This window comes from Calidris pugnax, unplaced genomic scaffold, assembly GCF_001431845.1.
Source record: "Calidris pugnax isolate Ruff unplaced genomic scaffold, ASM143184v1 scaffold54, whole genome shotgun sequence".
In the NCBI taxonomy this organism is placed as follows: Eukaryota; Metazoa; Chordata; class Aves; order Charadriiformes; family Scolopacidae; genus Calidris; species Calidris pugnax.
Genome location: NW_015090864.1, coordinates 5,763,319 through 5,788,537, shown reverse-complemented (window position 1 = coordinate 5,788,537; position 25,219 = coordinate 5,763,319). Strand labels below are relative to the sequence as shown.

The window sequence follows — 25,219 nt, the reverse complement described above, 5'->3', positions numbered from 1 at the left end:
TTGCAAGGGAGACATTTCTGTAACTGACCTATTAATCATTTAATTTTGGAAATATCTCATCTGTGCAAGACTCGTGGAAATGGAATTAAAATGCTTTCTGGTGATGTACTAAGCCTCAGTTGCATTTCCAAATGGCTATGCCAGTTGTTAAAGAGAAATTTGTTAGTAGAGCTGGGGAAAGATAATCTGATTGTTTAAAGAGGAATTCTAAAAAGTCAAATTCTAAAAAGGAGTTCTAAACTTGTATAAAAGGGCCCAGGGCTTTGGCTACCAGGGGAGCATACTGAGACACCGTGCTGCTGGGTAAGTGAAGTGCACATTGTGCTGCAGTTGTGTCAAGTAACTGCAGAAAAAGCCTGTTGCTCCCCTCTGGGGTGAAGTTTGGGTTAAGTTTTTCACTGCTGACAACGTCCTGCCTGATACCTGCTTTCCTTCCTCGAGAGGAGACGGAAGGCAGGTTGGAGAACCAAACTGTGATCTGAAACATAGGTCTGCTGTGTTGCTATTGCTCTCGCGGGGACTTAGAGCTGGTGCTTACTAATAAAGAATATTGTGTGTTACAGGCTTGTTTTTCTGTCAGTAACAGCCCCATCTGGATGGATTCTAGCACAGCTTCCCAGTGCAGTGCTCTGGAGAAGGCTGTGGGAGGAGCACAGCGCTTGGCGAGTATCACTGGGTCTCGAGCCTATGAGGTAAGGGGTGTATGGGGAGAGAGTCTTCAGAGATGTCCTGACAGAAACAATTCTGCCATTAGGGTGGTACTACAGCAGATAACCATCAGCCCTTAACTATGATAGAGTTTCTTCAAAAACTCCAACGATACTCTGCTTCGCAGCGGTCTCAGAAAGGAAGATGTGGAAATTTTGAAGTGGAATTAGGCAAACACTGGGAATTTTGCTGCAGGAAGCAGCTGGGGTGAGCTGTTACATTTGACCAGTGGTTCCTAAATACAATCTTTGGGGGCCGTGCTTATAGTCTCAGGGCCTGGTTCTCCCCTAGAAGCTCCTGTGCAGCCAGATTTCCATTGGGATGAAAATCCAGTTTGTGTTACAGGTTTACTTGGGGTTGTGAGCCCCCTTTTTCTGGGTCACTGCTCTAGGCTACTTCTGCAATTAAAAGATGGGCCTTTTAATGTTCCCTGAAGGCTAACAAGCAGCTGCTGACCTAAGAGAAGTGAGTTTCAGATGTTCAGGGTGACATCAGAGAGTTTTTTGTCACTGGTCTCCTCTTCCTGGCACTCCTCTTGTAACTGTGACAGTGATTTCTGGAGTGGGAGCAGGGCAGCCCTCCAGGCATCTCAGCACCTGCCTGCTACTGCTGTTGGTTTGACAGAATACGGCTCTAACCTCTTAAATTGCTTATTCTGTTTTTGAATCATCATTCAAGGCTTGTGGCCAGTTTGAAATCAAACTTTGCGTACCACTGACGGTTTATTTTTAACTTGCTAAAGGTTAAGGTTTCAGTGTTAGAAGTTTTTTGTTATTTGATATAACACATGGATGAAAAATAATGCTTCTTACAACTATTATTAGCCTGTGCTGGAGTTGCTTCTTTGTGTATGAAACTTCCTGCTTTGCTCCCAATTCATCTGCCTCCGAGAGGTACACAGGTTGGGTAGCCTGAACCTTTTCAAAGATTTGAAGGCAGCCTTTGAATTGTGCTGGTTCCTGTGTACAGAATAAGTGTGATTCATTCCATTGAACTGTCATTTCTGAAATGTAAATTATGGATCGTAATGCTTTTTCACATGCTTTTTTTTCTCGAAAGGTGAGCAAAATTCTCATAATGAGACTATGCGTTATAGCCTGTTTAGTGCAGATTGCCTGCTGTGCACTGACTTTCATCATGCATCAGGCAAATTAAATATCCAAAGTGCAATGTACTGAACTCATTACACAGAGTTAATGATTATTGACTCCATTTAGGGTTTGTGTTTCTAAGCATTTGCATTTCTTTCTCAGCGTTTTACAGGAAACCAGATAGCAAAGATTTACAGCCAGAATCCTGAGGTCTACATGCAAACTGAGGTTGGCTCAACTTCAATACACTTATTGGAAAACACAGTTGAAAATCTTTTAAAATTAATTTTGTGGGGATGTCAGACATTTTTGGTAAAGAGTATTTTGATTCTTATGTTTGGTTTTAAGAATAAAATTGAAAATGTGATTATTTTATTTTATTTTTGGTTTTCTTAAATTACTAGTCACTGGACAGATGAAAATTGGGTATCAGTTTGATGTTGGATGTTACGTTTAACATGGCAGGCCCCATTGCATCCCATCTTTGTGGATGAAGTTATAAAAACAGACTTACATTTGGGGGAGTAATAAATTGTATGTACAGCAGTTTGAACAGAAGTGAGTAATTAAGCCCACAGCTGAAACGTTCACACTTAGAACTGGCCATTTGCATGCAGAAATGTGATTGCTCTGCCATACGAAGCTGGCATCCGTGTGGATGTGTGTAGGAAATCAATTCTAGACTTTTTTCATAGTTTTTTTCCCTTGAGGAGGTGCTTTGATTCTATTATTACAAATGAATTGCATTGGGTGGTTGGTTTCCTTTTGATTTTTAATTTTTAGAAATCAGCTTGCAATTCCATTAGTGTTTCAGTTTGTTGAGTCTGCGTCTTGCTGTGGCAGAAATGCCATGGTTTGGAGCAAGGTGAAAACTCCATGCAAAGACGATGGAAATGAGGGAAGGGCTCCTGCCTTGTGATCAGAATAGGCCAAACATCCAGACCAGTGAAGTCAGGCTGCTTAGTTGGTTTTTTTTTATATTACTGCAGTTCTTGATAGTATTGATGATAATATTTTTTTTGGTGGCTTTTAAAATTGGACCCCTTGGGATTTCATGGGGAAGCAAGTTGCAGAGTTGACTCCCTATTCTGTGGGACAATGCTTCTTTTTTTTTCCCCATTTTTTTCTTTCTAATACATGTTCTAGAAATTCATGCTAGTAAGCGGTGGGGTGAAGCAGAATACTAACACAGTCTGATCATAAGCTTAAGACTAAATTTGAAGAAAAATGTATTAGAGGAAGGGAAGTGGTTCTGTGGAACTGAGAACTAGTCAGACCAAGCTCGGACTTTGAGGACTCGTTGCACTGATGGCACCTTTTAGCTGTAAAGGAGATGTAAGCTGCTGTGTTCAAGCACAAAATAAGCACAAAATATCTCTATGCCAGAATTGGTCTTGGGAAACCTCAGGAAATAGCAGCTCAGCAGTCCCAGTGACATGTGGAAGGTGGATGTTTTTCCTCCTCAAGGTCAGCTTGCTAAACTGGCTGATTCACAGTTTAACTTCATCCTTTTCCTTCCATTTCAGGCAGCTATTGCCCGTTGGGGCAGTCCAGAAGGTAGGCCTTCGTTATCTAAGCACAATGTGATATATTCTTGGGGAGAGACGTGTGAAGAGCAAGTGCATCATTAAGTTTCCTGGCCCTTATAGCCACATCTTACAGCTCCAGCTACAGTCCATCTTCGAATGCTGTGTGAAGCAGTGGTTTTGTGATCATTAATAAAAAAACTTGTCACTGCTGGCTCACTTGACTGGTAGAGATTTGATTCTGATTAGTTATTGGGTGACAATCATATTTTTTTCTGAATTAGAGCACATGATAAGAAATCTATCAGCTTTTATGCCAGCTTCTTGGGAACAGATAGTACTTGATCCTGCGGAAAGCTTGGTGGTAGCCAGTTAACTTGGTGGTTTGTCCAGCAGATCTGAAGTGGAAGCAAGTTCATGTTGGATCAGTGTGTTGTTTCATGTGGCTGGGGCATTTTTTGGGCCAGTATTAGAAGCCCTAGAGCTGGATTTAATGCATTGTTAGAACATACCAGAAGGCAGAGCTGCAGGTAGTGGTTCAGCTCAAGGCTGATGATTACCAGCTCCTGGGAGTAGCTTCTTGGAGGTCTGGGGCCTCAGCTGGGAGGGAGGTGAGAGTTCATGTGAAGGTGCTGGTAGAGCCTCGCCAGAGCTGCTAAAAAGCTTACAGATTTGTGCTCTGGGTTGCCCAGTGGACGGTTTCTGGGAATTTCCCCTGATGTCAACATTCAGGTGGTGTTTGGTTGTTTTGTTTTTTTTTTTTCCCTTTAGTAAGTGTTTTTTCTTGAAATGAGGTTCTGCGATACACCAAAGTTGTGAGTTAATTCATGATAACATAGAATGTACTGTATACTAGGTGTATATTGCATGTTTCAGAATGCAACGCTATTAACAGCTTTTATTCTGGGGTTCCTTTTAGATTGATATCTGCCCTATTACTTACACAGTAAGGTAGAACTGAGTAATCCTTCTAAGTGTATTTTTTTGTGCTTTGTGCCTAACAGTAAGAATCTATTAACATTTGCTGCTTCCAATTACTTAATTATTTACTTTGAAGTAAATACTGTGGGATTCACTATTTCACACTTTTTCTTTCAGAGAATCTCTTTGGTTAGTAGTTTTGCAGCATCCCTTTTCCTAGGAGCTTACGCGCCCATCGATTACAGTGACGGTAAGTGTGGTAGCAATTCAACAAGGAAATTTTCCTTTCCATCCCCACCTCACATAAAAGGGGGACAGGGTCTCTGCTGCTTATTTTCAGTCTTTAAACTTTAATGACAAGTATATTAGATTTTAAGCTGTTACTTCTTTCTATTTGCTGATGCTCTTGATAGTGCTGTCAGCTGTGCTTATTTATCCCCATCATACTAGGATTCCTGTTTCTATAAAATGGATCCACAGAAAATATTCTGAGATGAAATTGTACTTTTTTTTTTTTCCCATTGCGTTGTGATGTATAAGGGAATGTTGAAATATCTATTTAAAAGCATGAAAAGTTATGGAGTTTTTAGTTCTGATATTTAGTTCTTTAGTTTTTTAGTCCTGATATTTGTTTTTTAGTTTTGTTGGTTTAGCTCTGAGTTGCGCAGGATGTGAACAAGATGTATATTGTGATCGTTCCCCCCCTGCCTGCCCCCCACCTAACTGAAGTATGGATCTGCAACAGAAATATCTTTCCAAAATGAACCAGAGAAAAAAGCATAAACCAAGAAAAAAAATCCTAAACTCAGTTAAAAAAATAATTTAACCTTCCATATCTCTCTATTCATCATAACAAAGACAAAAAAGTGACAAGGCTAGTGACTCTCTTTTCTGTTGTGTGTTATCTCAGTTATCCAGCTTTTAAATGGCAATTTTAAGTGGCAATTACAAAGGAAACAATTTTCCTGGGAGCTGTGCTGTTATTTCTAAATAGCATTTTTGATTCCTGCTCAGAAACTTGGAAAAGATATATTTCAGAGCTGAAAGGTTAGATAACAAGGCTCTCTAAGGAAATTTTGCATTATAGAGCCATAGTTGACACCCATCTGTTAAGACCAACTCATTTTTTCCTCCTTTGTTGTTCAATCAAAGCTTGTAGGAAAAGGCATGACACCTCAATTTTAGCTAATGGACAACGTATTCAATATCAGATATCCCAGTTATACTGGAGACCTTAAAAACTGCAAGGCAATCCATGCTTATTTTGCAGCAATTGTGAGATTACTATGTCTATCTTCTGGTCCTGTTCCATTAGCCATGTATTTTCACAGCTAAATTTTATTTTTTTGTATATTATTGGCACCTATAACTCTTTGGAGATTTGCACTTTGCTCTTCTGTGTCCCCAAATACTGAGCAGTTCAGCTGCTTAACAACTCACCGAACTAGCTTGTGTCCTGCCTTTCAAATAGAGATGGTGAGATCTCCAGTGTACTTTTTCTGATACAGAATTATGTTGATTTTTTATTTTTCAACGAGAGTGAATTGTTCATTTTGATTCAAATCTTCAAAATCATAAGCATTACAAAAAATAAGTTGGCTTTGTGGTTTTCCTTTTTTTTTTTTCCTTTTTTTTCTGGATAATGTTACCTTTGCCTTTTCTACCTGGAAGCAAGTGGGGGAAATCCCTGTTTCTTCAGTTTTAGAACATGAAAATTTCTGTGTTTCGTTGAAAACAAAAACATTTTAAACTAAAGGAAATGAAAATTTGTTCATTGGAAAATTTTCGTAGAACATGTCTTGCATTTTCCAAACAGCTCTAGGAGAGCCTGTTCTGTTACACCTCTGGATATTTATGGAACTTTGAATAAATGTTATCTACTGTTCAGAACGTGTAAAAATATTAAATCTTTGTATGAAAAAAGATAAGAGAACTAAGCAGGATGTTATAGTTCTCTTTACGAGACAAAAGATTTTTTGGCATTGTAAGCTATATTTTGTCTTGTTCATTCTTTTCTTCTGCTAACATAATGAGAGAGAATTCTAATTCCAGTAATAAAATATAATTATAATGTATGCAGTAGTTATTTGGATCCAGCTGAAAAACTTGTTTTCTTGTCATTTACGATTTCTTGCAATTCACTTGATCTTTTACGTTGCACCTGTATATTGTAGTTTAAAATGCATCTCTCAAAATAATGTTCAGATAATAGACCTATTCTTCATTTCTGTAGGTTTAACTTCAGGTCATATCGTCTTTAAAAGACCCTGTCAAATTGTTTAGCTCTGCACAATAACTTATCTCTTTAAATTTGCAGGTTATTGTAGGAAATGTGCTATTCAGTTTCAGGTTTTGTTTTTTTTTTTCTTTTTAAAGGCCCAATCTCGTAAGGTTCAAATCACTCCCTGTGAATGGCTGAGCACCCTGGGTGATTGATTTAAAAAAAAATCAAATTACATTCTAGTGGAATGAAGAACGATTTTCATTTATATTGTGCAGATGTTAAAAGTAAGATACATTTGGGACCTAAACAACTTGAACACTTGAGGCATTGTTTCTTTTAGAAGACACCTTAAAGAACAGCTATTCAGCTCTTGACCTAGAGAAGCTTTATCCTTTGAAATGCTTTTCTAAGAGCCTTAGGCAAATCGTAGCTTAGCATACTTGTTTTTGTTGTTCTATCAAACAAGGATGCTTTGAACTGAAGCCTTTTAAGAAGGAAGTGTGGTGGGCTGAATTTACTCCTGATGTAGCTTGGGTGGTGTCTGCAGAGTTAGGCTGCCTATCATTTTAGCTCACTGAAAAGGCAATCCAGAGTGCTGTCATACAGATGCACTTCACTGTTTATAAACGTACGCAAATATCGATCTTCAGTTTGTTGATTAATGAGACCAGTTAGTCTGCATTGGTTGGTCTTTGTGATGAAATTGTTTTGTTTTGGTTTCCCCCCCAGCATTGAACCATTTATGCATTTGTATATGTAGTTAAGTATTAGTAAGTCCTGATGGTGGTCCTGGTCATTTTATGTTAAAAGTCAGTGATGCTTGCAGTGATGTACTGAATCCTATTCATCCCTTTCATCAGTCCTCACTAGACCATGGCCTTGGCTATTGACCTTTGGAGTGACAAGTCAAAAAGCTGCCTTTGGTTTTGGTTTTTTCCCCTCTTAGTTCTCAGATGATTACTTATTTGATATGTTAAACTTAGCATTGTAGATTGTGACCAGAGCTGCTTGAGTTAAGAACTCACTCTGCATCATAGAATCATCTAGGTTGGAAGGGACCTTTGAGATTCAGTCTAACCATCAGCCTAACACTGCCAACCTAACACTGGGACCACTAAACCATGTCCCTAAATCACTCTCTGTATAATCAAAGGAGAAAGAAGAACCCCATGGATCCCCTGGATCCAGGGAAGGTTCAGATCTGGTGTTTATTTTCCACTGCCCAGAGATTCTCATGCAAGTGCCCACGGTTGGACAGGATGAATCCAGGCCAACAGATTAATAGCTCTTGTAAAATAGTTGTTTCACATCTTTTAAATGAGTTTCTAAGGGTGGAGTAAATTAGCTCATCTTTCTTTTCTCAGGGCATATTAAGATCTTTGTGCAACTATATCTACCATTAATAAACTGAAGTGTTGTTGCTGTATGATGTAAACTTAGACCTTTTCAGTTATAGAATGGGATTGATTAATATATTTAATGCTATTTTATATGTTAATAATAATAATCCAAATATCCTACTGTTTGGTGTGGGTTATTCTGCAGAATAAGAGTGGTGCTCGAGCATTGTGATGTGCTGGCTGAGATCTGGGTTGCGTCCCTTCTCTTCCTCTGTGTCCCAGTACAGGGGGGGACACTGCAAGTTGGGTCAACTTCACTGTCTTTATGCTTTAAAAAATTTAAAGATGTATTGAATTTAAGTAAATTTCAGGTTTTCCTCTGTGCTCAGCTGAGAATGTGGCTACGTTTCTGGGATAAGTAAGTCATGGGCTAAACAGCCTTTGAAATGAAAATGTTAATCTAGGGTAAGAGTGATCTGTCCCTGAACAGTACTAACCAGAAACACACAGAGATTTTCAAGTTTAATGAAATGTGCAATTAAAGGCATCTTAGAAACATAAGCAAGGGATGTGGAGTGCTCAGTATGTTGTGTAGATTTCAGTTGGGCGGTTCAGCATTTCTGAAAATCATGACTTTGGTGTTCAAAGCTGGAGTCTCCAAACCAGCCAAAAAATTAAAGACAAAGTTTGAAAACTTGACCTCTTGCTTTTTTTATTTTTATTTATTTTTGGACTTCTAAGCCTTTATTTTGTCGTCTCTGAAGAAGGAAACATTGGGATGGAGGAAGATTAGTCAGCATGGGTTTAGATGCTTATATGATACTCTGGGAGTAGTGTAAAGCTGTAACACCCAGGGGGAATTTCTTCATTGTTAGGTCTCATGTGAGCCCAACACACCTTCACGTGATACTGCTGCATCACTGTTAGATAGTTGTAGTGAAGTCTTTGTCTAAGGTGGAAGATTTGGGGAGGACCTGATGGGGAGGCATCCTTGTTCTTCCTTTTGCTCTTAATTTGGGAGTAACAGAATTATCTAGTGCATTGTGTGTCAGAGAAGCCTTCTCTGCTATCTTTACAGGTGAAGGCTATCCAGAGGCTGAATCATCAGTATCCTTTAGGCTTAGAATGGCTGTAACCATTCCCTTTAAATGTAAAATATGCATCGGTAAATTTTCTGTTGCCTGCAATGAGGTGAAATTTTCTTCTACAGTACTGTCTTCTGTTTGCTGATATATATCTCTTGTTTCAATCTGTCTTGTAGGTTCTGGTATGAACTTGCTGGAGATTTGGGAAAAGGTATGGTCGGCATCCTGCCTTGATGCTTGTGCACCTGGATTAGAGGAGAAACTAGGATGCCCTGTACCATCCCATTCAGTCCTGGTACGTGCTCGTCTAGGAGAGCTGTAAGCAACAAATAGAGCTTTGTTCTGAGACTTCTGCTCATAGTGCTTTCTTGGAGTTGTACTTGTGTGCGCACGTGAGCGTGCATGGACAGTTATCCTCAGAGCTATGCTGCTTGATTTAGTATTTCCAGGTGTCTTGTGAATGTGTATGCCAGAGCAGAAGCAGCTATCTTTGAAAACTGAGTGGTAGCTGGTGTGGTAGCTTTCATCATTGATGACCTTTGGATTCCTGCTTGCCCTGAGCTATGATGAGAAACGTTTTGGTAGATGCTTTCAGAGAATTTTTGGGGTCCTCCCTTCATGCTCACAAAGACCTGGTCACTGCAGAACTGTGCACAGTATTTATTACTGCAGAAACAGAGCCCAGCGTTTGCATTTCTTGACAGGGACCTTGTTTTAAACTGTTTGTGGAGTTAATCAGGTAATCTTTGTGAATAATTTGGGATATTTAAAGCTCCTCAGTTCATGTAGCATAATGGTGAAATCAAATCAAGCCGCACATCTCTTGGAGTAAATGAATTTAGTCTTACAACCCAGCACAAAAAGAGCTATTGCTTTAGCTGGTGCACGTGTAAGAGAGTGTAAATACCCATCACCTGATCCATCTGAATTCAGTACTGATCTTCTGTAGTGGAGAGGAACATAAAAAAAATCCTTACAGATGTCCTTGTATTTTTTACAGATAGTTTTCTTCTCTTTTTTCTCTATAGCTATCAAATGTGGCTTAAAAGAATACAGTTCTTGACCCCTAAAATAATAGGGGTCATATTCCAGCATTTGCTGTTGTGATGTATATTAATGTTGTGTTTCCGCTTATGTTTGCATTGAATTTCTAATTTCTATCTATTAATATTCATGTATGTGTGCAAAATAGATGGATGTGTTTATGTTACTTGATGCGAATAACTGGAGAGAGACCCAAAGCAAAAATGCTACTATTTACTTAACCTATTCCAAAATCTAGTCTGGTATTTCTATGAGGTTCTCAACAACAAAAAGAATTGGGTTCAAAATCTTCAAAATATTCATTCCTACCTTAAATGCAGAGAAGTGATTATTACAGCTGTTTCAGGGTTTTTCAGTTCTATGTTACAACACATTGTGTCATACATTGCAAGATTACTTTCTGGTTTTTGAGCTTTTTTTCCTCTCTTTCTTTCTTTCCTTAGGGACCCATTTGTCCATATTATAGTCAGCGTTATGGGTTTAGCCCAGACTGTAAAGTAGTAGCGTTTACGGGAGACAATCCAGGTGAGATGAGTAAATGTCTAAGATTCAGTGGATATGATTATGTATGTGCTAAAATTCTAAATCAATCTCATTGATTCTCAGATGCTCCCTATAGAGTGAAAGAATCTCATGTTTATCAGCATTAATACCTTTTTCCAACAGCCTTCCATCACTGATTCTTCTGAGGTATAGGCATCTTGGGAAGCCTGGGTATGACAAATGAATTCTCTTTTGCTTAGTAATCAGAGGTGACTTCACTTGCTGCTTGATAAAATTATCAAGTTCTGCTTTGCCCTTGCTTAGTAATCAGAGGTGACTTCACTTGCCTCTTAATAAAATTATCAAGAGTTTTGCTTTGCCTACCCCTAAGAAACTATTCTTACTGTGAACTGCTAACACTTTAACTTAGCAACTTTTAAATTAATATTTTCTGTTGTATCTTTTCAAGCAAAAAGGTGGAGATAGACCTCATAGTCTTTCTCTAAGTTTTGGAGCTGTCTTTTTATAAGACTGGCAGATCTCATCGTAGGGGAAGATGTTAATTTAGGGTCAGTTGTTTGAATATAAGACTGGCAGATCTCATCGTAGGGGAAGATGTTAATTTAGGGTCAGTTTGAAACCTGGAGACTGTTCCAGTGTAGAGCAAAGTCCATCTGTTCCTCGAGGCTGTGAAAATAAAATACTTACCTGTATTACAGAAGCATATGCAGGTTTGAATCAAGACGGAGACTTCTTCATGGTTTATTTTACATTCATATTCTGGGAGATGGTTAAACTTTGCATTTCCCAAAAGTCCAATTTTTCTTCTGGAGATTAAAATGGAGCTTAGTCCAATAAATATGAGCAGTCTGATATAAGTGGGAATGTTTCTTCTTTGGAGTGAGTTGTTAAGTGAGGGTCCACTGTATTTGAATACGGAAAACATTAGAGAATCACATAGTTCCATAGTCTTTTCTCTTGAGCGTTTTATTTTGTTAAAAATCACTCCCTCGCCCATTTTGCACATCTTTTACAGTGTATAGGCCAAGGTCATCCTGAGCTTGTTTGCCATTTATATTGTCTCTGAGATGGTGAATGCAATGTATGATGATGTCTCATGCAACATGCTATAGTTGAGTCAAACAAGTAACTTTTTATCTGGTATTCTGACTCTCTTCTTTCAGCTTCCTTGGCAGGGATGAGACTTCAAGAAGGAGATATTGCAGTAAGTCAAAATGTACTCCCAGAAAGCGTCTGTATTCCCAAATAAATGAAACACATGAAATATAAAATAGCTGTAGGTTAGCAGTTAAATTTATCTGCTAATGTTGATTTTCTGTATATTGGATTCACAGTGTTGTATTTCCATCAATCTGTAAGATGCCTGAAAGATTTTAAGTAAACTCTTGTGACTGTTTTTAACTAATGCTCCAGACATTAAAACCTAAGACTCCATCTAGTATGTATTTTGCTGGTGTGACAACCTAAGTCAGATCTAGCTTCAACACGAATCCAATTGACTTAATGTGTAATTTAAAAACAATTAGTGGTAATAACAAATGGTTTTAATTTAATTTCTGTATTGCTTTCCATGCACGTTGTGATAACACTTCAATTATATTTTTTTTCCCCTTCCAGATTAGCCTTGGCACAAGTGACACATTGTTTCTATGGATCCAGGAACCAACTCCTGCCTTAGAAGGTCATATCCTCTGCAATCCTGTTGATTCGCGAACATATATGGCACTTTTATGGTAATATCATTTATTTTTTGTACATCTGGGGTCAATAAGATATATTTCTTTCTCTGTGTTAGTGTTTTTTATTTCTTTTGCGAAATGATAATGAATAGAACATTCAGCATTCTGTACGGTGTATGGCAATCTAGTGCTAGAACATTTGCATCAACATTATAGAATTCCTATTGTTTAATCTGAGTAACTGAAACTGCAGAGCTGCGGAGGATAAATTCTCATGGCAATAAAAAGCTGAAGTTATTTTTACATATACATAGAGCCAGTTCACTATGAAGCTAAGGTAATACATGTAACGTACAGGAATAACAATCTTTTGAAATATAATGATGTGAAATGTCAGAAGCTTGACCAGGCTCTCTAACTTCTGTGCTTTTATAATGGTCTGGATGGGACATAACGGGGCAGGTGAAGATTCCCTTCTCATGGAGGACTGTGATCAGTGCTGTTCAGGGACATATTAGGCTGTGCATGTGGAAAATACTGAGATCTCAGGAAGCCTAGCGGAGAGAATGATCCTCATGTTAGCTTTTGGCTGCTGTGATTCAGGAATTGTTTGGCCCCTCACCAGCCAAGTAGATGGGAAGGTGGCCTGAAGCTTTGTTTTCCCCTCACTGAGTCCCTGTATTCAGGGGAAAAACTTCCAGAATGGGTCATAGTATTTAGGCAAATATTTGCAAGTAATATGCGGATAAATTTTATGTCTAAATCCCCTGGATTGTAGGTGCTTCTAACTCAAAACTTCAGCAAAGCTCAAATCTGCCCTGCAACTGTAATGTTGAGTCTTACCTGTACAGTAATAGGATGCTGTAGATGACAGTGGGAACACTGTTGATGAACTTGAGTTCAAAAGCATGTAAATTTCAAGTTTCACAATATGATTTCCTAGTAGTTACTTTAAGAAAAAAGTTTTACATTCAAGTTTCTCATTTTCCCCAATATTTTTCCCACTGTTGCTGTGTGAAAGAGCTGTATAAACAAACTGTTTGTAATAGAAAAGGAGATGTGGAGGCATTTTCTGAATAACCATTACACTGCCACTCCTGCTGCTGGTTAGTGTGTGCAGAAGGCAAACCTGCCTTTCAGAAGAGAAGATATTTCTGTACGAGAAAATATTTCTGTACCTGTGCAGATACAAAGAGTTCCTGTTCCCTCTCTCTTGCCATTTCTGCCCTGACACTGCCCCTTTTGCACCAATACCCCTGCTAAAATAAAATAATGGAGTTAATAGGGCACTTCCCTGGGTTAGTAGAAAAAGGTGCCTGAGCTACCAGGCAGCATGTTTGTACAGAAAACTTAGGTAACTTCAGCTGCTGCTACCGAGTAAGTTCAGTAATTTCCTTGCCCTATTTCTGGATATTCCTGTGCCTTTCTTGCCGAGTTGCTCTAATGACTGTGCTGGAGAGTGTTCAAACTGCTTTCCTCTGAGTCTCAATCTAATGCTGCAGTATTTTGCAGGAGTGTTATATTCACAAAGGAAGCGAAGGAATAAAGGGTGCAAAGACCATAAACACTGAACAGATACATATTTTGCAGCATGGTTTACTGGCTCTGGACCAGAACTGTGCAGCTGCCGTGCTTTCCTTTGCCAGATCATGGCACAGAGCTAGACCTCACCAGTCTTGTTGGACCCAAGCTGGCTCCATGCCGGTACTGTGCTCCTGAAATGATAAATGATAATGTAGAGACACTCTTGCTCCTCTGAACTGTATCCAGGTGGGTCTTGAAGGTCTCCTTGCAGAGTCATCTCAGAGTACTTCTCTGAGGAGACATAGATAGCCTGGGTTTAGTGTGGCTTGCCAGCCTGGATCTGAGCTTATTCATTATTAGTAGGGTAGATGGTTGGACTTGATGATCCCAAGGGTCTCTTCCAACCTCAATGATTCTATGATTGGAGAGATGTGTACCAGCATCTCTGCACTGCATTCCTCTACGTGTCCTCAATATTAGTTTTCTCTCTTATCTGGTTTCCTCCCTCTCCATCTCTTTCCATAATGAAGAATTACCTTACCCAGCAGTATTCAGCTGATAAACGAAACACCAATATTGACTAAAAGAACCAATTTTAAAAATCCTTTAAAAATCTAGAGCCAGATTTTTTGGAAAATGCATATGATATGGTTGTGTGTTTCAGTTTTAAGAATGGCTCTCTGATGAGAGAGAGGATCCGAGATGACTGTGCTTCGGGCTCCTGGGATGAATTCTCCAAAGCCTTATCATCTACTGCTGCTGGAAACAATGGAAACTTGGGTATGAGCTTTAACAGGGCTGTGTTTGCACAGACACATACTTGAGTGGGAGTTGTACCTACTTTTTACTTGGGTCATGATAAAGGCCAAGAATTAGCTAGAGCAAGGGAAATTCTTAATGTGTACCTAGAAATGCTCCACTGGGAGGCTGTCCTGATAGTATTTTCCTGAAGACTCAAACCAAGTGGATTAAGTAGCTCCATATTATTTCTTTCTGCATCTTCAATGGTTTTGATCTCTAAAAGTGACTCTAGAATCTTGTTCATGCACGTGAACAAAGCATTAATGTCAAGTGATACCCAGATTTCCTGCATTTTGCCAAATGTGTGTCACAGAGTCATTTCATCCCTGTTTTTCCCCAGGTTACGGTTAGTGAATGACATGAAACAAAATGATGATGATAGAAATATTTTAAAAATATTAATAAGCCCCCATACTTGAAGTTTTACATTATTTTCTTTCCTACAGTTTAACATAGATCTGAATGGGTATGAGTAAAATTAATTTAAAAACTGTATGTAGCAAAGTTTTAAAATGTAGCTATTTAAGCAATAGAAGACTTCACTCCTTAGGAAAGTGAATTTAAAATACAGTTTTTTGACACTGTGAAGTTAGCACTGATTTCATTTTTAGAAGCTCTGTTATGTGGTCTGTCAAATCTAGTCTCTGTGGGATATTAAAATGACTAGGAATCTCTTTTCACTAGAAGACTGATCAGTTCAGGTGTTTCAGAAAATGGGAAGAAGTTATTCCAAAACCTAAAACCCAGCCACTTTAGACAGTATTAAAAAAATTGGAAGTTGATGAGAATATTGTTACTGATTTCAAGGATACCAGGACACTACCTTAAAGTCTTAAAATTTGTATGACAGTACATTCACTTGGATATCTCAATCCACTATAAAATGGGTGTTTCGTGAAAGTTGTACTCGATAACCTTGGAAAACCTCGGGGTGTACGTGTAAAAATACAGTAATCTCCATAATCTTGAGTTCCTGGGAGAAGCAGAGTGGAGTAACTGGTTATGCATCCTAATTTTTATCATTTGTTCCCCACTCTCCCTGTTGTGTGAGAAGATGCCCCTGCGGAGGTGTGGAGATGGGGAGAGGCAGCTGCTGGGGTGAGGCTGGGATAATGAGTCTAGGGGGGGTGGCAAATAGGGAAGGGAGGGGTGGTGAACAGACGAGGGTCCTGTTGGATCTGAGAAGGCTAATAAAACCAGCAAATGTACTTGAAGACCTCTTGTGCAGGTCTTCAAGGTGGCAGCAGTGTCAGAAAGTAGGTTTTGGGATGTATTTTGGGTATCTTGCAGGCCCTGCAAGGTCTCTAACCCACACTGTTGCTTGATGGCAGCTTTTCAGAATGTTTTACCAAAAAGGTTACGTGTGCTAATATGTACTATTTTGGGGGGGGAGAGGGAGGTGTTGGCTAATAGTTATAGGGCTTCTAAGGCAGCATAATCCTGTTCCAAGGTCTGAACCTTAGGAACTCACCTTAGTTTCTTAGCTATTCTGTTCAGTTTTTCTGTCCTCACTTTCTTTTTTTGTCTCCTTTCTCGAATATCTTTTCTGACCAACCCTTCTTACCATCAACACAAAAGAAATCTTTTTCACACTTTTTGTCTAGCTGTCTACAAAGCATTACTGCATTTCTTCAGATCTCATCAAAACCGTTCAGAGACCAGCTCTGCTTCATGACTTAAAATATCTGATGTTCCCTAATAAGCTCATGAAATCTAATCCGGTGCATGAAGTGTTCTGGTATTCCTATACTCTTTCTACTGACTTTCCATTTTTTTCTGGTTTGGTTTTTTTTTTCTTTCACCCTTGCATATGACCAACTGAAACTATTTCTAAGATGTGTTATCTACGTTACTTGCGTGTGTGTGTTCTGGTGGATGTGTGCTTTTTCTGTAGGCTTGTTGTTTATTATATTGTTTGGATGCCTAGAGCCAGACATGCTCAAGATCCACATTTTTGTAAACTGGAAGTAGTTGAATTTGATAAATGTCTGGACTGAAATAAATTAAGGAACAGGCTGTGTGGTGACTCAAATATCTTTCCAAGTACGTGATAAACATTTATTATCATTTTAGCTCTGTCCTGAAATAAGATTCCAATTTTGGGCTGGGAGCAAACATGACGCTCTTTAATGTTCCTTGATGCAGGTTTCTACTTTGATGTGATGGAAATTACTCCTGAAGCAGTTGGGATTCACAGATTCAACAAAGACAACCAAAAGGTAGTCATAATGTAGTTAATGTCTCAAACCTTGAAGGAGTATTGTCAAAGCTTGAGATCTTTGCCTTTATCTTTTTTTTTTTTTCTGAGATACTTGCTTTCAAGTTTCATTTATTGATATGGGTCCTTGTGATGATTTTTATAAGGAAGTATTTGATTTGGAGCTTAAGAGTATATACAGTGCAAAGTCTGAACTGGAACTTACATGGTATTTTTCTGAGGAAATATTTCCTATACTGGAAAATGTGGATTTACTGACACCAACACTGTCTTTGAAACAGGATTAACTTTAAGCTTATTGAGAATTTAGTACAATTACATGACTTCGTCCCCATCTTCTAAGTTTCAGACACGCAAATAAGGATGTGTTGAAACTTAGGGCTATAATATTTTGTCTTTTATCTTGCTCAAATGTGTATGTAAAGACCTTATTTTGCTGTCCTGCATGTCTTGGAGTAACCTACAAGCTACATAGTAGCATGTAAGTAAACACAGGCACAAGTCCAATTGGAATTAAAATAGAAATTATGTTATGGAAAGAAAAGTTCTTTTATCTTTTTCCTTTTTTTTTTTTTTTTCTTCTGAGGAATGGATGTTGTTTTAAATACCTGGCTTCCTGGGTGGTACTGAAACTCAGCAGATGTCTTTGATCAATCATGACTCCCAGTGGATTCGACCTCACCTGGGTGAACAGAGATTGATAGTATCTTGTGTTTGCAGTGTAGCACTAGTCTCTTAAATGCTTGCTGTTTAAATAAATGCTTAATCACTTCTAGCTGTTATACAAGTTGTAGGCACTTATTGTAGCGCATGGAAAAACTCAACTTTTTCTGAAAGATTCTTTGTATATGTTTGTAGTTCAATATTTTCCTGCTTCTGTTGCCTTTCTTATACTCTGGTTGACAAAAGGACAGAAAGATGTTATATATAGCAGCTAGATAAATTAATGAAAAGATTACATGGTTTCACTTTTGTGCAGACAGAAATAGATGTAAACTTCTGTGACATTGCTTAATGCATCTGAATTTTATCTGCTTGCTTTAGTTTTATATTTTTGACATATTGATTCTTAAGCAGCCTTTGGTGCTGAGAAGTGCATAGAGTTTACAACTTGCACTAGAACCTCTTCCCGTCGTGCATTGATATCGAGTTTGATGGATTTGCCAACAGCACCACGGTTATGGGTTGCGGTCTCTGTCATGAGTCTTCAGGCCCATCTTGTGTGTATGAGTGAAGAGCTGGGCCTAGTTGAAAGCAGACTTCAGGGTGAAAACAAGGATAATCAGCTCTAAATCCATCTTGTGGTTTTCACTTGTCTCGAGCTTGGCATTGTATATTGTGCAAGGTTTTTGCTAACGTAATGCATTCCCTCTTTGATACAGGTTTCAAGCTTTCCAAAGGAGGTGGAAATACGAGCGTTGATTGAAGGGCAGTTCATGGCCAAGAGGATTCATGCTGAAAAGCTGGGATATAAAGTCAGTAAGTACGATGAAAAAAGCTGCAGAACTAACGGCATGAGAGATCAAGCACAAAGATAGGAGTCCCGACAGTAATGTCAGTATTGTGATTCTTGTCCTGTCTGACAGATACACAATCTGGTATGAATTCTAAATTTGGCTCCTGGAAAAACTTTTGATGGTGTGTTGGGGGCAACTTCGCAGATGTTAACTTTAGCAGCTCCAATGGTTTAACTTCAGGATGACTTCTTTTGCAAGTATTCTTGCTGTTTCATTGTTACTGAGCTGCATTGTCAATTTTTAAATAAGAGTTTGGGCTTCGATAGCTTGTTAAGTGAAAAAAAGACCAGCCTTCTGCCTAAAGCACAAGACTGTAACTCAGAAAATCTGAAATCTATGTTCAGTTCCTGGATCTGCCATAAGCTGGTCACTTAGCTCTTTACCTCAGTTTTCTGTTAATAAAGCAGAAGCCCTTTCCCTGTCTTGTGATTTAGAAAGCAAGAGATTTTGCTCCCTGGAATTTATAATATGAGTAGCTTTTAGCACATTGAAACAACAAAATCAGCCAGTATTTTACCTACAGAAGTGGGATCAGATCATAACCAGCTGTGCAATTCTGCAAAAAGAATACAGACAAGTTGGTAAGATGTTTTATTGGCGTTTTCTGTCAGTGTATCAGCCAGTGGCATCTTAAAAAATACTGAATTAATTCATCTTGAGGGTTTTTAACTAGTGTTTTGTTTTTTTTAAATCATATGATTTTTCTCTGCATCTTGACCTCCTCCTTTGCAAGCCAATGCTGACCTCCTCCTTTACAAGCCGTTGCTTGACTCCTACCTCCAGGCTTTTATCCATAATCATGGAGGATAGAATTTTTTTTATTTTTAAGAGAAAACTCTAGGAGCTGAAAATTGAGAAAATATAGAGGGTCTGGAACAAATCACAGGGCTTGGCAACACTACCTCATAAATTTACACTGTAAAGGTTTTCCTGTTATATATTTTCTTATATACTTGAAACCGTATTTATTTGGGGAGGTTATTTATGGAGACAGGGAGAGATCCACAAAGATTGAGTTTAAAATACCTGTTTATCCTTCATTCTTAGATTCTGCTGCACCAAAAGCTTGACTTAAATAGCCTAGAAATCTCATGGCTGAAGAGGATACTTTTGCACTCTGTAAATGTCAGGGGTTAGACAAACACCAGAGCGTGAGGAGAACTATTTAAGATATCAGACAACTCCGGTGCAGAAAGAAATGGGTAGAAATTATCTGTAAATACATTTAGGCTAAGTAGGACAGCCAAAAACCTAACTAGTTTTAGGATGTGGCTTTAAAACTATTCTTCTTTTTCCTTTTTTTTTTTTTTATGCTATACATGTCTAAAGTAAAAAGGAGATGGGTGTGATTGCATTGTGTTCCTGTAGATTCCTTGGAACCTTGTGTGCTTTTGTTTTGTTGCATCCCAAGGGTCTTTTAGCTATTTGGTAACTAACAGATGAGTTGCTTTAAAAAAAGAACTGCTGTACGTAGTGTAGGCTGTATGCATCTCCCACTTTTCCTTGGTGGTATTATTTAAATGTCATATTCTGTTATTTGTGTAGTGATGGCAGGCTTGCATCTGCATTTGTTGTGTGACAGCTCTGAAAACAGGGTGTGTTCTGAATGTGTTTCAGGGTATAGATGAGCATTGTGGGAATTACTCTGGTATTGCCAGACTTTGTCTTGCTTAATAACTGCTGCTTTTCAGGCTGCTTTTTTTTGGTTTTTAATGTGATTTAAAAGCTTATTTATCTTTTGGATGAAATATACAGTCAGGACCCTTGTGTTTATTCAATTCCTTTTAGGCCTTGTCTAGATGGGGAATTTGCTTTGATTTTTTTCCAGGAATCAAGCTGATTTACATTCAGAAATACAATCACAGCAGTGTAAATCTTGGATTTTCTTGTTGTTGTTTACACCAATGAAAAAATACAGTAATAGATGCTTACAAGATCTGGAAAGTTGTATGATGATGGCTATTAAACTGATCTGTAACAGATACAGAAGTGGTGGTCAGTGACAACAAATGCTTTGCTGTGGTGTCCTGAGGTTTGTGTGATGCTGTCTCAGTGGTGCAGACGAGTCAGAAACCTGGCTAAGAATTTCCCTACCTCTGGCACCAAGGCGCTGGAAAATCGTTTTGGCAGAGTCATGAACCTGCCTCCCTATTTTTGGGCCAAATGCAGCTTGGATGACTGTAATCTGAAAAGCAGTGGCATACGTGGAAGAGAATTTTGTAAAAATAAATAAATATCTGTCACATAGAGTTCTTGGTTATGCACTGTGAACATGACAAACATTAGATAATCCCTTAGAATTTACTTTCAGTTAATGAATATATTATCTTGCTAGGAGCAGCATTTTGAATCCTCAGTCTATCTAGCGCTGCAGCAAGAAGTGCAATGATGCTGAAAGCATGTTTTGTATGTGAGGTTTTGTTCCCAGTTTGATGTGTCTGGTATATCATAGATCTTATATAAATTACAAATAATAGTTAAAAAAAAATCCCTTAAAACAGCTCTTCAGCTGCTGTTTGTGCTTGTTTCAGTGCGGCTCGTGTGCCAGTAGAGGGCAGGGGATTCTGTCTCATGGCTTTTCCTTGAGGCTGGGCTGTGTGTGTCACCCTTGTTTTGAAAATGGCACGGAGTCACCAGATGATCCTTAGGAGAAAATTTAAACCTTGCATTAATCGTGATTTAAGGATTTTAAAAAGTGTGTGTCACTCTGTTCTAATTGCTCTAATCTTTCTCAATCAGATTTCAGGGGAAATCATTCAGTAACACCCTGTATCCTGTTTTGCTTGTGTGCTTAAGGGGTAGATAGAGCGTTGTGATCTAGAAACAAACAAGTGAAGTTTGGTCTATCTCTGTTGTTTACATCCTCCGATTCAGAGATTCGTGTAGATAAGGTGAGGGTTTGCTGTTCTGCCTTTTTATTTTCCTGGATTTTGATTGTATCATAAACACCTTCTGTTTTGTCACTTCCTTTTTCTGCTTGCAGCCATCTCCTTTTGAAAGCTAAACGTACAGCTGGAGTTCAGAGGCTGGTCACACAGACAGCCTTGCTGCGTGGTTTGGGGACTCTAAAGTCAAACCCATGGCAACTTTATAGAGAAATGACAGTGTCTGCAGCTCAGTGACACAGGTGATCACAGCAGCTATAAAGCTGTCAGTGGTTGAGACTGATCTGCCAGTGTATACTTTAATAATCTTGATGATCACTTCAGAGTTGCTTCTGTTCCTGACCAAGCAATCCTAAAATTCATATTGATGCTGACTGGAAGGTGTTCCAATGGTCCTTGCTTGAACCCAGTGAAGCTGTCACAGTGCAGATAAACAAAACCAATTATTCTTGGGAGCAAAATCTGCCCCCTTGCCCACTGACAGCTGAAGTAAATATTGCCACGATGTATGTCATGTATGCTGAACAAAACCAGCACATAAGTAGGGGTTCTGGTGTTGATCACACATGTCATCATGGCCTGGTTTGAGAAGTCAATGGATATTCAAATGATGTGCTGGTCTATGGTGTAGAAACCTTCATGTCAGCGATAATCTGAGCACTCAGTCTGTACATACTGGGTCAGGTGTGTGCTAGAGTTGTGTTAAATAAGCCTTTGTGGGACTGCAGCAGCAATTAATAAATCCTGCCTTGTAGGTAGGCTGATTATCTGGCGTGGGGTCTGTGTTGAAGCTGTTGGCTTTGGACAGGGCTTTCTGCCTTCACATTGTGCCTGTCAGCAGGTTCATAGTGCTACAGTTGCCCAGTGCACTGTTCGTGTCACATTTATGCCTTTAGGAATCTGATTCTGCCACCTAACTGTCATCATCAGGGGGAGATGGATAGAAGGTGCCACGTTTTACAAGCGCAAGCTTTGTCCATAAAATCCTGCGTCTGTGTTTATTATGTAATTTACAGTTTCTTACATCCATAAATACATCACTTGCAAATAATGCTGGTGCCCTGAATTCTGACTGTCTTCAGTGCTTAAGTACCAGCTGGGGTGACACAGATATGCCCATGGCTTTGCACTAGTGTAAGAATGGGCCTTTTTTTTTTTCTCCTTAAGTGCTACATGTTACTGGTGTTTCAAATGTATGGAAGTACATCTTTCTGATTGGATATACAATGGGATGCGTTCTTAAACAAAACAGAAGTCCTGCAGAGCTAGGGAAAAAAGGGAAATGTCAGAGTGTGCTGGGCCTGACTTCTCAGAGGTTAAAGGGGGAAGGTATCTAAAGAACTCAGTCTAAGATTACATGAGGGCAAACTCCAAGGTGCCCAACTTCCTTTTTCTTCAGGTGGTGTTTTCTTCTGGTGCTCTTTTCAGCTCATTGAATGTAATAATAATGTGTAGCTCTTTGTCCACGGGGAAGGCAGTCTGATGGAGTGCGGGGAGCTCAGAAAACACCAATTAGTATAACATGGCGCGGTTGTGTTTCATTGCTCTTGTTGTCTTGAGGCACTTCAGGACACCATACACAATGACCAGTGTGATCAGGTAGATGCCACTTTATTGCACAGATAGCTCAGCTTTTATAGACAATTCACAGGTGATGCCTTTATAGTGAACTATTATTAGCAGGTGATAACTAGTTACATGTTTTTATAGTTGGCTATTATTAGCTGTTTACACACACAGTCTTTTCTCTTTTTTTTTTTATTCTACTCAAGGTCTTACTTATCAGTACATTCAGAAGACAGCTACTCCTTTTCTGCCAGCTTCATTAGTTTACAAATCCCAACTTAACTGTTTAGTATCCTCGAGGCCTGCACTGTTGTCAAGGGCCTGGACTATTGTCAGAGGCCTGTTGTCAACAGCTGCCCAGAGCTTGGGGTGCTCACAGGATGACCATTAATTTCTAAGAATTCTCCCACAACTTCACAGCAAAGTGTTGGTTCATCGGAGGATGAAGTGACTCTCTGGTCTGGCAAGGCTAGATATCACTGGTCTTCTGGACACCCTAGGGATGGCTTTGTGTCAGGCTGTGAGGCAGGTTTTTCTCTTGGAGATTGTCTTTGACTGTCTTCTGTGATTGTAATCTCCAAAACTCTTAGAGATTATCAGGAATTTTGGGGTGCTTGTTCTGTTCATTGCCTTTGCCTTCAGGGCTAAGTGTGTTTCCACTTTAGCTGTAGCAGTGTTTTGGCTGAAATGAGGAACGCTGTGAGTGAGGCCATTTTGTAGTTGCATACAGATTAAATTGATGTTTATGCCCTGCGGGATTTAAATTTCTTAGAGAAATCAATACTGAAATGTTGTGTTGGCTTCGTGCTTGTCTCTTGCTGTTTGCTGCTAAGAGTGCTGATGGTATTTCAGTGCACGAGGGCGACGGCTTTGTTAGAGGCCTTGTGCTCCAGAAAATGAGCGAAAGCAGTTTAAAAATAATTAGAAGACAGTGCCCTTGACGGGAGGTTGAGGTCCTCTGTTTAAAATAGCAGTGAACAGTGGTAATGGTCAGATGGGAACATATATGAATAGGGATGGGGCAGAGGATACCACTCGGTGTGCGGTACAAACAGACCGTAAATACCACCCTTGTCGTTAGATCTTGAGCCTGTATTTTTGAGGGAGTAGTGTTGGCTCAAGAAGTACTTTCAAATTCATCAAAGGCAGGATCTTCCTCCCAGATAAGCCAGTGATTCTGCTGCAGAGGATATTTGTATTTTCTGATGAAACTTCTGGCTGATAAGAGTGCCAGTGCGAGGCGGGCAATGCTGTGCCAGGAACTTGACTGTATTCCCTCTTATTTCCCACAGAGCATCAGACTTTTATCACGTAGCGGAGCCTTCTAGGCATGATCAAGCAAAGCTTGGTTTTAAGCCAGTGATCTGGAGGAAAAGGTTGGTTAGCTCATTACCAATTCCCTGACCAAGTATTTTACAAAAAGGGCTTTTTATTATTACTTGGCTCAGGAGAGTACAGTATTAGTTTAACTAATTTTTAAAAGGGTTAGATAAAATGTCTCTGAAGGAAATGACCTAATGTGCTATAAGGAAGCTGCTTACGTGGTCTCGAATTTTTCATGCAGTGGCTATTGTCTTGCTTTTATTTTGTTTTATTGTTGTTATACATACACAGGAAGCACAATGAAGACAGAAAATCTGAAGAGTTAATAAAAAGATTGGAAGGGGTACTATCTGTCTTTTTTTCCTGACACAATGATAAAATGTTGTCATTGTTTGAACAATTGCTTTTAATGTTTGGTCAGCAAAAGACCAAGTATGTAAATGGTTCAATTCCTGTGCCCTGATGTGAGGGGAGATTGTTTATGACTTTTTCAGTGGATGTACAGTTCAAGCAGTATTCAGAAAAATAGTTAGCTGTCAGCTGGCTGGTTTTGTTAGAGCTTCTTGGATCTCTAGAAGTTGGGGACTTGGGGATCAGTTGGGTTATCTAATAAATCTCCTTTTATCACTTGTTTTTTGAGACTGATCTATAGTTTTAAATCCATTTAGATTAGCAAGGGGATGACATGATTGCAGTCTATAAGTACCTTCTTGGGAAAGGAAACTTGATAGTATAGGACTCTTGAGCCTTACAGGCAGAAACATTATGGTTCAATAAGTGGAAGTTGAAGGTGGGCAAACTTCAAATGACAACTGAGGTGCAGATTTTTAACAGAAACTGAAATCAAACAGTGCAGCAATTGTCAGCGGTGTAGGGAATTCTTTAGCACCGGCAGTTTTATAAGCAAGAAGTTTGTTGTTTTGTTTCTTTTTTCCTAAAAGCAGGTGTTCTGGTCCAAAGAGATCATTTGTGTTTTGATGGTCATTCTGCTTGTAAAATACTACATTTACCTGAGTTGACAGATAGCCAAATGTTATGTAGTTATTATTTTAAATCTTTCTTCCTGGGTCTTTCTGTATTTTCATTTTTGTTGCTCAAGTGTGACAGGCCTGTTAGTGAACTCTAATCAGCTCTCCCAATAATCCCTAGTCCCTCCATCTGTCTTTCCTTTCCTCTGGTTAAGGTGATTCAGCTTCTCTTACACATCTCACATTATGCATCAGTTCTGAGCACTGAGTGTCTCAATGTTTTCAGCTGCATCAA

At 39.0% G+C, this 25,219-nt stretch overlaps 1 protein-coding gene across 1 annotated transcript in view; it reads left to right on the top strand.

Moving 5' to 3' along the window:
- Positions 1–25,219, top strand: part of XYLB (xylulokinase homolog (H. influenzae)) — an 81,308-nt gene that overhangs the window by 7,434 nt on the left and 48,655 nt on the right. Inside the window, exons 6-15 of the mRNA XM_014944888.1 lie at positions 564–692; positions 1,962–2,027; positions 4,424–4,496; positions 9,072–9,190; positions 10,383–10,464; positions 11,607–11,647; positions 12,061–12,176; positions 14,311–14,426; positions 16,593–16,666; positions 18,048–18,144. Of these exons, the coding sequence (XP_014800374.1) occupies positions 564–692; positions 1,962–2,027; positions 4,424–4,496; positions 9,072–9,190; positions 10,383–10,464; positions 11,607–11,647; positions 12,061–12,176; positions 14,311–14,426; positions 16,593–16,666; positions 18,048–18,144 (913 nt within the window). The remainder of the gene's footprint in view (positions 1–563; positions 693–1,961; positions 2,028–4,423; positions 4,497–9,071; positions 9,191–10,382; positions 10,465–11,606; positions 11,648–12,060; positions 12,177–14,310; positions 14,427–16,592; positions 16,667–18,047; positions 18,145–25,219) is intronic.